At 36.6% G+C, this 14,966-nt stretch overlaps 1 protein-coding gene across 1 annotated transcript in view; it reads left to right on the forward strand.

The window, feature by feature from the left end:
• Positions 1-14,966, forward strand: part of LOC123549837 (protein-glutamine gamma-glutamyltransferase 4-like) — a 45,612-nt gene that overhangs the window by 458 nt on the left and 30,188 nt on the right. Inside the window, exons 2-7 of the mRNA XM_045338275.2 lie at positions 4,118-4,230; positions 5,331-5,513; positions 7,194-7,457; positions 8,704-8,822; positions 11,444-11,551; positions 14,773-14,950. Of these exons, the coding sequence (XP_045194210.2) occupies positions 4,118-4,230; positions 5,331-5,513; positions 7,194-7,457; positions 8,704-8,822; positions 11,444-11,551; positions 14,773-14,950 (965 nt within the window). The remainder of the gene's footprint in view (positions 1-4,117; positions 4,231-5,330; positions 5,514-7,193; positions 7,458-8,703; positions 8,823-11,443; positions 11,552-14,772; positions 14,951-14,966) is intronic.

Consider the following 14,966-nt stretch of genomic DNA (forward strand, 5'->3'; position numbering starts at 1 on the left):
TACCCCTCGGTCCTCGGATGGGCATCCCTGGACAACCTTCTTGTAAAACACCCTCGAGGGCAAGTCCTTCCAGATACCCTGGGCACACCTAGGACAACTTATGGAAGGCACTTCTCCTGAAAACACTTCGTCCTGTTTTTAGTTTAAAGTTTAATACAATATTCCAGATAAGGAAGTGTTTATGGGTAAACTGTTAGGGGTTGTCTAAGAGTACGGACCTCCTTTTTCAAAATATATAGGTTTATTTTCATGTTAATGTTGCTGAAAATGAAATATCAAATGAGACTATTCACTTAAAACTTTAATCAAAGTTTACAGATACCAGCGTTCACTAGTTCAACTAATAATAAATTTGACGCAATCCTAGGAAATATTGAGTTATTTTTCTTATGGGCAATATCTCCACTTGCATCAAACACTCTAAAGACCAAAATAGTGGAGGAAATTTCTGATCAAATTGTCATCGCTGCCGATTTTGGTTTAAATGCTGATTTTGTTTCAAATATGAGATAAATTCAAATAATACTTACATGTATCAAATGGGGATTCAATTCCTCATTAATTTATGTAAAAATTATCAAATAATTTCCAAAATTACAAATTTTCTAGTCATTTAAACCTATGTATGTACTTATACGATTAATGTTTATTGCGACTACATGGCAATATGTGCACATGACTGTGTACTGTGATTTATCCTCATTATTTTGGTCCTTCAAAGTTTTCACTCACAAATATAAAACAATCTGACTGTCAAATTGTCTTGACTACAGCGTTCACAAGATTACTTACATTTTCTTCCGAAACTTAAATTTTATAACCGAGGAACTCTAAATGAATATACTGTTTCATGCCCTGTTAATCTATTTTAAAATAAACTGTTGATAAAAGATTAGCGAGCTTATCAATGCCTTGAATGATCTATGGTTGAAATTCAGCAAATAAATTGTAAAAAAAAAAACTTTATGACATGACAAGGTATGTGCACCTATTTATGTTATTATTTAACAATAAATAATTGGCACTGAACAACAGTGATTTTTAGCCCACCATCATCTGATGGTTGGCTATTCAAATCACTCTGCGTCCGTGGTCCTTCCGTCCATCCGTTAACAATTTCTCGTTATCGCATCTCCCCAGAAACTACTGCCCGGGATTTTGACCAAACTTTGTCAGAATGATGTATTGGAACCCTAGTTATGTCCCTCTGAAAATCAGACTGGTTCAACAATTTTTGAGTGAGTTATGGCCCTTTGTTTATAAATTTTTATAATTTACATAGATTTAGATATAGGGAAAAACTTTGAAACACTTCTTGTCCAAAACCACAGGGCCTAGGCCTTTGATATTTTGTATGTGACATGATCTAGTGGTCCTCTATTAAGATTATTCAAATTATTCCCCTAGGGTCAAATATGACCCCGCCCTGGGGGTCACATGGTTTACATTTACTTATATAGGGAAAAACTTTGAAAATCTTCTTGTCCAAACCACAAAGCCTAGAGGGCTTTGATATTTGTAATGTAGCATCATCTAGTGGTTCTCTACCAAGTTTGTTCAAATTATCCCCCTAGGATCAAATATGGCCCTGCCCTGGGGGTCACATGGTTCATATAGACTTATACAGGGAAAAACTTAAAATCTTCTTGTCCACAGTTTGGACCACATGTATAGTTTTGAATGGCAAAATGGACCTTGACATCAGTTGACCTTGATCTTGACCTAGTGACCTACTTTCTCATTTCTGTGGCTACAGCCTTCAGATTTGGACCACATGCATAGGTTTGTGTACTGAAACAAACTTTGACCTTGACATTGACCTAGTGACCTTCTTTCACATTTTTGAAGGTACAGGCTTCAAATTTGTACCACATGCATAGTTTTGTGTTGCGAAATGAAATTTGACCTTGATTTTGACCTTGAGCTAGTTTTGAAATTTGGAACATTCAAAAATGGCTCAATGGTGGGCGCCAAGATCACTCTGTGATCTCTTGTTTTACTAATTTCCATACATATGAGTCCCAGGACTCTCTGGACTACAAATCAACGAGTCCAGGCCAGGGGGGATCCAGGATTTTTTTCCAGGGGGGTGGCGGTACGGGAAATTTTTGTTTGTCAGGGTCAACGGAGAACGAATTTTGAGCGTTTTAGAGTAACAGAAACAAGAATCTGAATCCCAACAAAAATGTAATCATCACTTCGAAAATTAGAAATCCAATATTATTTTACAAATTTTTCCATGATATGAAAACGAGCATAGTGAGGGTAAGGATGAACAAGGGTGAAAATTTCATTATTTGCCTTGACAAGTTAACTTTAAGCCCCCTGCCAATGACTCGCTAACTTCTAAAGGGTTATTAAAATACAATATAAATCAAGTATTTCAATTATCGATGTGGATGTTTGCCATTTGATTTTGAACGTTACCAGTTGTAACCACGAGGACGTCTCCACTTTTCATTTATCCTTGAATTGAATTTACGATACACAGCAAGTTACGTTTGGATTCACAGTGCCCGCAGCCGCAGTACGTTATAATATAATTTTTGTACCGTTTGTTCAACTGTGAGAGTGCAGCTTTAAAAAATTTCCATTAACTTTGAAAATTCTAGAGGGGTCCGGACCCCCCTCCCCCCGCTGGATCCGCCCATGCAGACTCATCGATGATGACAGACAACAAGTGATCCCTATAGCTCAACCTGAGCTTCACTCAGTTGAACGAGCCTAAGACAGATTTCAGTATTAATGCACTGTGTAATCCTTTATAATACCCTTGATTTATAAACATAATATATCAAAAATTTTCTCACAATTTAATTTAACATTATTTTGTCTAATCTATTTTGTGCCGGTTTGATTCCTCATGATTTATTTTGTGTTCCTCGGTTACTTACGTTTCGAAAGAAAATGTAAACAATCAGGTGAATGCTGGTGGAAGTGAACCATTTAGATTCAAGTTTTAGGTGAATATTAGTTAAATCTTATTTGATAGTCCATTTCCAACAAAATAATCGATGTAAACAAGACATAACATCTTGGAAAAGGAGGTCCGTACCCATCGACGAGCCGTGTCAAAAGACCCCCTGGTTGGGTAACCGCTGAACAACCTGTGGAAGGCATTTATCCTGAAATACAACCTCCAGACAACCGGTCATGAGGTTCACCATGAAAATCAATAATTATTTTTATTATACCAGATTTACATAGCGCCTTTTTCATGATCAATTTCACGTTCAAAGGTGCTTTACATAGTTCAAATGCAGCCACACAGGGCGCATAACTCATCCTCTACTAGTACAGACACAGAGCGATCTGACCAGAGGGACAGAGTGAGACAAAGCCCCCACGACAGAGAGATCAGAAATCAGATACAGGCTTGTCCAGCTAACTTAGCCTAGGTCGTTGCGAATAGACAGCCTGGTTCTTTAACGTGCCCAGTGTATAGCACTGATACACGCAAGGATTGCCAGGGTTCCTGACCAGTACACTTCTAGTTGGGTGGGAAACACTGAAAAGCGTTTCTGAAAATTCCCGACAAGCTGCCGGGGATGGAACCCCCGACCTCAGGATTGGAAGGCCAGTGTGCAAACCACTGAGCTATCTGTCCACCATAATAAAAGTGATGAAGAGACAGCCTTACCTATGGTGGCTGATTTAGGACATTTCGTTTTGTTGCATTGGGGTGCTTTCGGTTTTTGTAACACATATCGTTGCTTTGCCCTGATGTTCGCGCCAACAGGCCATTATGAAATGTTCAGAGTTTTGTGCGTCATTGTTGCATGTGCACCAACATTAAACAAAACTTATCAACGCACCATATCGAAATATAGAATGCAACAGAAGAAAACATTGCACACTGGCATGCACCTTGATCAAAGATTTCGACATGCGGAAATGAAATATTTCATTATGTTGCACTGGCATGTGCATGGCTATTATTAAAATTACATTTCATTCTGTTGTCAGGGTATGCGCCCCAACACAGCACAATGAAAAATGCATGTGTTTCAGGTTGAAATTTGTAAGGTTTGCCAGTGTTAAATTGCTAAGAGATATTCATGTTTTTGATTTGCATCAGACACATCAAAATTACCAAATTTTGCCACTTCTGTTCTAGGAGCAGAGCTAAAAGAGATAAGTTACTTGGGGGAGAACAAGATGGTAGAAGAACTGTCATCTCAGATGAAGAGTTCCGTGAAAAAAGTGTTGCCCTTGCTGAGGTAAAAGAAGGTAATTATGATAGCAGGCTTGTTTTCTTTTTTGAACAGACCATATACAGATGTCTTCTTCATAGAGTTTTTTTTTTCAGATCATGCATTCTTCCCATAAATTTACTTTACACCACTAGCTTCAGTCCCCCAAATGTGCCCAGGTACTGAGCATCCTCTGCCCCAAATAACAAGTGCAGGCCTCTATGCCTCTTAGAGAAAACCTTAGATATGTAAGATACATTAGAATTTTGATAAACTTAGATCTCTTCATATTTCTGGAGAAATATAGTGCCAGTTAGGAAATGTTCTTATCGTGATTGTTTCGCTCAGATAGGAAAGGACTTGCATCTGTTATTTAGGGAAAAAGTAATATACTTAAACACTATTTGGACAAAGGGGACTGAAAGTTCCATTATACATTGTATTTAATTTGTAAAAAAATCTTTAAGAGGAAAACTGCATGATTTGAAAGAATTTTTCTATGGGGATGATGCCTGAAAACATTCCCAGCCACAGAAGGAAAAAAAGCCCATTTGTTGCATTCAGAATTAAAAGTGAGATTATAAGTTTTTCATACCATTCTGACTGCAAAGTGTAATATAAACTTACCCAGTAGATTTCAATCCTTGCTTAGGTCTCTGTGGTTGGGTGGTAAGTTTCCTTACATAAGATCGTTTGCCACCACATTTGTGCATCGAAACCATGCGAGGAATCCATCAAACTGGCGTAAGGAATGCTGGTGTTCTTACCCAGGTCTGTTAGGGGGACTAGGGGTTTTCCTCTACCATCAAAAGCTTGGAAGTTGTCATGTGAGCTAAAACTTAAGTCAGTGTGATGTTAACCAAACAAAAGCATTGGCAAAAAACATCATAACTTTAAAAGTACCATAACTTTTTTCGACTGCTCTCCTTGACTTGCTTCAAAATTCATATTAGCTTTAGCTGCACCTGAAAGAAATCAGAAGTGCCAAGGAATACCAGGGGTTTCATTAGTTACTGAAGTAGAAAGTAGAAGTTGCAGAGTAAAGAGGGGTCTGGCATTCTTTCCATTCAGAACTTTACTTACTACAGGAAAAGTGGTTTTAACTTCTGTGTTTATTGTAAAGTTGTTTTATTACAGGTTCAGCACTGACTGTTGAGTCAGTAGATGTACTCAAGAAGAAGAATCAAGAGGCCCATCACACGAATGATTTTGAACTAGATTACCTTGTTGTACGTCGTGGTCAGGCATTCTCATTTCAGATGAAATTTGATCGAAATGTCAACAAAAACCAAGATCTCATTGTCGTTAAATTTGCCTATGGTAGGTAGTGACTTAGCAGAACCTGCTGCTTTATCCTTACTAAGTGAATATTTTGTATGATGGGCCGGATCTGTACACAGTGCATTGTCCTTGCTTTAAAATAACTAATCTTTTGTTGGAAGTCTGACATGGTAGTTCTGGTAACAAAAATTATTACATTTATCACCTGAGCACAAAGTGCTCAAAGGTGAGCTTTTGTGATCGCCCTGTGTCCGTCGTCCTTCCATCCGTCGTCAACAATTCGACCAGTTTTGGTCCAATCTTAATAAAACTTGGTCAGAATGTTACCCTCAATAAAATTTTGGACAAGTTCGATATTTGGTCATCTGGGGTCAAAAACTAGGTCACCAGGTCAAATTAAAGGAAAAGCTTGTTAACACTCTAGAGGTCACAATTTTGGCCCAATCTTAATGAAACTTTGTCAGAATGTTACTCTCAATAAAATCTTGGACGAATTCCTTATTGGATCATCTGGTGTCAAAAACTAGGTCACCAGGTCAGATCAAAGGAAAAGCTTGTTAACACTCTAGAGGTCACAATTTTGGCCAAATCTTAATGAAACTTGGTCAGAATATTACTCTCAATAAAATTTTGGACGAGTTCAATATTGGGTCATCTGGGTTCAAAAACTAGGTCATCAGGTCAAATCAAAGGAAAAGCTTGTTAACACTCCAGAGGTCACAATTTTGGCCCAATCTTAATGAAACTTGGTCAGAATTTTACTCTCAATAAAATCTTGGACAAATTCTATATTGGGTCATCTGGGATCAAAAACTAGGTCACCAGGTCAGATCAAAGGAAAAGCTTTTTAACACTCTAGAAGTCACAATTTTGGCCTAATCTTAATGAAACTTTGTCAGATTGTTATCCTCAATAAAATCTTGGACGAGTTTAATATTGGGTTATCTGGGGTCAAAAACTAGGTCACCAGATCAAATCAAAGGAAAAGCTTTTTAACACTGTAGAGGCCACATTTATGACTGTATCTTCATGAATTTTGGTCAGAATGTTAATCTTGATGGAATGTTAATCTTGATGGTCTCAGGATCCAGTTTGAATCTGGGTCTTGTAGGATCAAAAACTAGGTCACCAGGTCAAATCAAAGGAAAAGCTAGTTAACACTGTAGATGCCACATTTATGACCATATCTTAATGAAACTTGGTCAGAATGTTGATCTTGATGATCTATAGATCAAGTACAAATCTGGGTCAGGTGGGGTCAAAAACTAGGTCACTAGGTCAAATCAAAGAAAAAGCTTGTTAACACTCTAGAGGTCACATTTATGACTTATCTTCATGAAACATGGGCAGAATGTTAATCTTGATGATCTTTAGGTCAAGTTCGAATCAGGGTCATGTGGGGTTAAAAACTAGGGCACCGGGTCAAATCAAAGGAAAAGCTAGTTAACACTTTAGAGATCACATTTATGACCATATCTTTATGAAACTTGGTCAGAATGTTAATATTGATGATCTTTAGGTCAGTAGGTCAGGTGAGCGATACAGGGCCTTCATGGCCCTCTTGTTTACTTCAAGTTTTGAACTTATTTTAGGACTCAGTGAATTCTAGTTCTGGCAGAGTTATTGCTTCTTTTCACTTCCATCTTCCAGCCATTTCTTTTGTAAGTCACTTTGCACTCTATTCTTTTTTTGAAAATAATATTCATTTTTCAAACATAGGTGCAAGGCCTCAGGAAAGCAAAGGTACACTAATTCGTTTGCGAGTTGACCTTACTGATGGGGTTGAATCTATAGAAGGATGGGTAGTGAAGGTTGAAGACTTGAAAGATGACACACTGACACTGAGTGTCACATCTGCAGTGGATTCAATGATCGGGAAGTACGAGCTTCTATACGAGACAAAGTTGAAGGGCAGCGAGAAAGACTTTACAAAGCAGGACCTGGATACAAACTTTTGTGTGTTGTTTAATCCATGGTGTAAAGGTATGAAGCATTTTGTAACTTTCTGTTGGATGTGTTAAATAAATAAAGAATTCAAGTTATGGAAATCAAGTGTACTTCCAGCCAAAAGTACACCCAAGATCTATGCCAGTGTTGGACATATGGATATGCCCAATTTGTCCTTCAGCAGGGCAAGTCCAAATGCTTACTATGTGGCCCTATGGACAAATTCCAAGTGTAGGTTTATAATAATTTTTCTCAGCATCAAATCTGCTAGATATAGTGAAAATCTATTGTTAAAATATTGTCACATGTCAGAGAAAGTATATGTCAAATGTGTATAACCTAAAACAAATTTAGGTATTTTGTAAAGCAGTTATTGAGAGAAGAGTAGACAAGCTAACAGCTTGTCTGACATCCTTTAGGCAGTTTGGCCAGAAGAATTAAGCCAGACACTGCTAGGGTGATCCCATGCTATGTGTTTGAGCTGATTTTAGGTTCCCTAAATAATCCATCTTTTATGCCCCCGGCATCTACTGATGCGGGAGGCATATAGTGATTGTCCTGTTCATCCGTCCGTTCATTCGTCCATCCGTACAAGGTTAACCAAATAGGACCGTTTCGTCTAGCATCAATACCTCTTACTAGAATGACTTGATACTAATGGAGATGTAACCTGTGACCATTCCTTATCTTCAGACATCATCTGACCTCAGTTTTACCTTGACCTTGAACTTGACCTCATTTTGGACTTAGGTTGCTTTGTATCGACAAGGATGCCACGGGGGGCATCAAGCGTTTATTGAATGCAGCTTCTTGTTTTCTTCCTGTTTTGGGAACATAGCTTGTACCCCAAAAACTGGGAATTTTGACGCATAAATGTTCCAAATTGGGAAATATTTAGTCCCATAGAATATAGTAAGGATGCGTTTAAGCACTTTCTCATACACTTGTTTCACATTGTACAACCTTTTTAACATACTGCCATTACAAAATTGTCCATAATTTGGTCAGTGTTTGTGCAATTTTGATGATTTTTTTTCAGAATGTAGATTGTGAATTTTTGCACTCTTTGAGAAAAGTACATGCTTTTTGGCATTGGGAATATAGCTGACTAACGACTATAAAACAGCTGGAAAAAAACCCTGCCCTTGCAACCAAAACCTTAACCTCTGGATAGTGCATTGAGATATTACCAAGGTAAAATGATTTAGGATTTGATTTCAAGGAATCATGATTTTGCTACAGTTGTCTTACTTTCACGCTATTTCTGTTTGAACATTTATAGCTGATGTTGTCTATATGGAAGATGAAGCTGGGAGGAATGAGTATGTTCTCAATGAAACAGGCAGAATTTGGATCGGCTCTGCCAGATTAAACTATGGCAAACCCTGGAATTTTGGACAGGTAAATTTTGCCATTCAGCTTAATTTGAAAGTCTGTATAAAAGAAAACATCAATTCTCTCACTTCAAAGAGTTACATACAAGGTTGGTGACTGTCCAGAAAGGTTCTACCAACAACTTTTTGGGCTTCTTAAATTTATTTTCAGTCTGGGTCAACATTCTCTACTTTTTTTTTTATGGTAAAACAAGTAGTCTTTTTCAAGTAATGTAGTCTGAGGGCTTTGTGAGATTAGGGATGTGAGCATTTTATTCAGAATACACTGTCTCCTATGTGAGAAAGGATTATATCCAAAAGTTTATTGATAAAAGAAGAAGCCCTTGCTATTCATTTATAATTTATAAATATTTACATATTATATTCAATATATATTATATTGTATATGTCAGTTTAGACATAAGTTTGTAAAACTGTTTATCTGGGGATGGCAACAAATAGCATTTTGGTATTCAAATATTCGGTCAACCTTCCGGACAAATATTCGAATATTCATTCATCAATTGATCAACAAATCAACTCAAAATTTTATTTATTGATTTTTTATCATACCCTAATTAGTGACCTGCATTAATTATACTTTCGTTTACACAGGAAGTAATTCATACATTGCCGAATTAAGACTGACAAATTGTTCTCATGGCTTGTTAATCTTTTGGAATATAAAATACTCGTTATCTTCAGTTAAGTGTAATTTATATAGTTTTATTTATTTTTCTTACAGTGATGTAGCCCTCAATTAAGCAAGGTTCTGTCCAAACATATTACACATAACCGACTTCTTATCGGATGATCACGTGAAATACCTCAAATTGGCAGGAGGCATTGCTTGAATTTTCACATTAAATTTGCATAATATTTTCAATCAAATTAGGTGTTTTATCAATTAGAAAGTCTGATTTACGTAAAAGAAAGAAATAATATGCGTCAAATTTTCCTTGGTTTCTACATTTTTCAGCATTTTTTCTTTACTCTCAAATACATCTTTTATCGACTTTGATTGAAATCCAAGTCGTTAGATCAAGGTCTGTCTGATGATTTTTAATTACACGTGGTTCGCACCTATCGAAAACAAGACAAGTTGTAATGGATTTACATCAGTTTGTGACCAATTAAAATTCACTAAAGGTAAGTAATTAGTGGTATTAACTACAGGGTACACTGTCATCTCCATAGCTATGCACAATCTTGACACGCTGTATTAAATATACAAAATGACACGTCTGACAAAGACAGAAGCCAATTTTGCAAGTATTTATAATGAAAGCAGGTTTTGACTAATTGAACGAAGATTTTGTACTTTCATTTGGCTTTTTTTTCATGATCTTTTATTTTTTATGAATATTCGAATAGTTAAACAGTATTTGAATATTCGTGTAATGAAGGAATGTTCGAATATTCGTTGCTATCCCTACTTTTATCATACTTAATAGTTAGAATTCCTCAATATTATTTATATTTATGTCTCCCACCACACAGTGGTGTGGGAGACATATTGATTTACTCCTGTCTCTGTGTCTGTCTGTGTCTGTCTGTCACAAAGCTTGTCCGCACTCTAAGTCGAACATTTCTCATCCGATCTTCACCAAACTTGAACAAAATGTGTTTGACCATAAGACCTCAGCCAAGTTCGACAACTAGCCAAAATTGGTCAAGACACCTAGGAATTATGGCCCTTGAACATAATTACCAACAACTACTGTTATTCCACTCTGCTACCGCTGATACAGCATTGTAGACCGGTGCAGCATTGTAGACCAGTTACCACTACCGACACAGCATTGTAGACCGGTTACTCCAACATGTGAATACCAATAGGCCACAAACAGTATACAAAGACAGACTTATTATTCAGATGATTAGGCAGTTGTAGGAGACATGCGCTTTTCTCAAAAGCACCTCTAGTTTAGTTTGAATCTCCTGTGCTTGGGATAACCCAAAGTTTATTTATATTTCATTTTCAGATTACCATGTTTGAGAAAGCTGCCAGTTTATTTATATTTCAGTTTAATGGTCCTGTGATTTAGATAGCTCATAGTTTACTTATAAATATATCACTTTGAGAGCTTTTAGAATTTGTGTCCACTCTGTATATTATAAATTGCATTGAAGCTTTTCATAAAACTGGCATCAATTATTTACCTAATCTGGACAACAATACATAGAGAGCTCACCACCCAGGTCACTAGATCTAAGGACAAATAGTATGTCCATTCCATATTGTCAGAACTGCTTAAAAGGTTTCCATAAAACTTAGAAAAATTGTTTACTTCATGAAGATGATTTGTATATATAGCAAATGACTCTGGTGGCTAAATTCAAGGTCCAGGTCAGACTTGAAGATCAAAAGATCAAAAAGATTGTGTTCACTCCATATCTTAACCACTGGAAGGTTTATCATGAAACTAGCATCAGCTGTTAACCTTACCAAAAAGACTTGCAGAGAATATAACCCAGGTCACTAGGTCCAAGGTCAAGGTCACATTTGAAGGTCAAAGGTCATTATCATAACATTTTACTTTCCCGGTATCAACGCAGCATCTGGGATAATTGATTGCCTTTAGTGATAGTTCTAGATCAGTTAGAGAACCCCATGTTTGAGACAGCTCAGGTTTTTTTATATTTCAGTTTGAGAGTCCAGTTTTAGAGGTTGCTCTTGGTTTATTGGACAAGGGAGAGTTAGCAGATACTGGACGCAGCAGCGTTATCTCTGTAATCAGATGTCTGTCTGCTTTGGTATGTAAATAACTGTCTTTGTGAGAACTTGTCTTGTATGTAGGGTCATAATGTTAGTAATTGCTGCTGTCCGTTCGTCCGTCCGTCCGTCCATCACAAAATCTTGTGTGTCCAACTCCTCCCACACTTATAGTCGGATTTGCTTCAAACTTTCACAGATGAACAACCTTGATGTTCAGATGACCATAAAGGAAGGATTTTTTTCTGGTATTATTTATACTACAATTATTGCCCTTGGATAGTTTTCGAAGAAAAAATAGAGCTATTGCACTCGTCCTGGCATCGGCGTCACCGTTGATTAAAGTTTTTGATAAAGTCAAATATCTCTGTTACTATCAAAGCTATTGACTTTAAACTTTGAAAAGTTATTTTCTATCAAAGTCTACACCAGGAGAAACAGTCCTCATAACTCTGATTTGAATTTTGACAGTTATGCCCCTTTTTAACTTAAAATTTTTTGGTTAAAGTTTTATGAAGTTTTTACTTGCAAAGCTCTAATTCAGAGTCAAGGACTGAGAAAAGTTGACCGTGCTGTCTTACGAACAGCTCTTAATTTTTTTGGAGGAAAAAATCCTGACCTATCTAACACTGTACAAGATAGAGCTAGGGAACTTTAGCATAGATAAGGTGTTTTAAAAGTAGTTAAAAATAATGCGATTAAACTTTATAGTCGTTAAGTTTATATGAGTGATGTGGGGTTTTAAGTATCTTGCATGCCTGCCTATATAAGATAGGGTTTTCCAAAACCCAAGTGACAGAATGAAATGGTAAACTGAGAGCAAACAAAGTCTTTTTAGCTCATCTAATTTTTTGGAAAAAAATTATGAGTTATTGACATCACTTGATCAGCGTCGGCGTTGGCGTTGCCTGGTTAAGTTTTATGTTTAGGTCATCTTTTCTCCTAAACGATTGAAGATATTGCTTTAAAACTTGCAACACTTGTTCACCATCAATAGCTGACTCTGTACAGCAAGAAACATAACTCCATCCTGCTTTTTTTAAGAATTATGGCCCCTTTTGGACTTAGAAAATATCAGATTTCTTGGTTAAGTTTTATGTTTAGGTCAACTTTTCTCCTAAACTATCAAAGCTATTGCTTTGAAACTTGCAACACTTGTTCACCATTAAAAGCTGACTCTGTACAGCAAGAAACATAACTCCATCCTGCTTTTTGCAAGAATTATGGCCCCTTTTTGGCTTAAAAAAATCAGATTTCTTGGTTAAGTTTAGTGTTTAGGTCAGCTTTTCTCCTAAACTATCAAAGCTATTGCTTTAGACTTGCAACACTTGTTCACCATCAATAGCATACTCTGTACAGCAAGAAACATAGCTCCATCCTGCTTTTTGCAAGAGTAATGGCCCCTTTTGGACTTAGAAAATATTGGATTTCTTGGTTAAGTTTTATGTTTAGGTCAACTTTTCTCCTTAACGGTCAAAGCTATTGCTTTATAACTTGGAGCAGTTATTTGCCATTAAAAGCTGACTCTGCACAGCAAGTACCGTAACTCTACATTGATTTTTGCAAGAATTATGGCCCCTTTTGGACTTAGAAAATCATGGGTAGGACAATATTTCTATTATACAGAGACAAAAAAATCAGATGAGCATCTGCACCTGCAAGGCAGTGCTCTTGTTTATTCAGTGCTATCTGGTGGGTTTGGACAGCACCTGCCTTGCTTAGGCACATGTTTTAGATAATTTTTAATCTCACGTGAGCACAAAGTGTTCATAGTGAGCTATTGTGATCATGCTGTGTTCGTTGTTCGCCGTGCATGTGTTTAAAAGACATCTCCTCCAAAACCACTGAATGGATTTTGATGAAACTTGGTGCGGATGTTCCTTGGATGGTCCTCCACAGAGATGTTCAAACATTCCGCTTGGTTGCAGATAGGGGCCGCCAAAGCTAAAAATAGAAAATCTTCAAACAACATCTCCTAAACCGATGATCCAATTTCGAAATAATTTCACACAAATGGTCCATATGTCACCCATTACCAAGAATGTTCAAATTTTACCGATTCGTACAAAAGCATGGCCGCCAGAGGGCATAGTCATTTTTCCCTATATGTCTGTAGTGGAAATTTAAAAAATCTTCTTGTGTGAAACTGCTAGTCCGATTTTGAATAATTTTACACAAATGGTTCATGTGCGACTCTCTACCAAGATTGTTCAAATTATTCCAATTCGTCAAAAAATATGGCTGCCAGGGACATGGACACTTTTCCCTATATTTATATAGTAGAAACTTAGAAAATCTTCTTGTATAAAACTGTTAGACCAATTTTAAAATAATTTCACACAAATTGTCCTTGTGTAACCTTCTAAAAATAGTGTTCAGATTTTTCTGATTTGTCAAAAAACATGGCAGCCAGAGAGCGTGGTCTTTTTTATCAACAATTTCTTTAAACAACATCTCCTCCAAAACCACTGAATGGATTTTGATGAAACTTTACACAAATGATCTCTAGGTAGCCCTCATTCAAAGTTGTTCAAATGGTCACAGTTCATTGAACATACGGGTCTTTTTGGTTAAAAATAGGTTTTCAGCTATCAGACTTTAAAAATCTTTTTCTCTAGAGCTTTGATATTTGGTATTTGATATAAGGATTTGACTTGTTACTTGTTCAAATTATTGCCCTCGGGTCAAAAATGACCATGCCCCTATGTGTGACATGTACTTACTAAAGGCTTATATATAAGAAAATCTTCTTCTCTGAATCCATAATGCTAGCCTTGATATCAGAGTTGTACTGTCTACCGTAATTATTTAAATTATTGCCCTAGGTTCAAAAAAGTGTGCGACATGTATATAATATAGGCTAACATAGAAGAAACCTAACTCTGTACTTGTACAGTTACGTTATACAAACACACTTGAAGCAGCGCTTTAGGGTCAGTGACTCTCTTGTTTTACTTACTGCTAAAATTAATGCAACATTTTCAAAGAAATTGCAGATTAAAAAGCACTCCATAATAAGACTTTGCTACAGGCACTTGCAGTTACCTTTTCACAGGGAAAAGATAAAGTAATCTCCTACTTTGATAAATTTGTCTTTCTACACTAGACTGAGAAAAAATTATCTGACACTTGTATTTTATTTGGAATACTCTTATCTCATATTTGAAAAAGGGACAGACATTTAAATGCAATTTTATTGCTGAAAAATACCCACTTAGTATTGTTTTTTCTTGATCATCCATTTGTCAAAACAAAATTGCAGACCAACAGTATGGATGATGAAGGATTATTGGAGGGAAGATGGACATCAGAGTACCCAAAAGGATGTACCAAACCCTGGGAGTGGACTGGGAGTGTTGCAATTATTGAACAGTTCTATGAGACAGGAAAGCCTGTTCTATATGGTCAGTGTTGGGTGTTTTCAGCTGTGTTTACAACATGTAAGTATATTATTTC

The sequence above is a fragment of the Mercenaria mercenaria genome, chromosome 6, assembly GCF_021730395.1.
Source record: "Mercenaria mercenaria strain notata chromosome 6, MADL_Memer_1, whole genome shotgun sequence".
Taxonomy (NCBI): domain Eukaryota; kingdom Metazoa; phylum Mollusca; class Bivalvia; order Venerida; family Veneridae; genus Mercenaria; species Mercenaria mercenaria.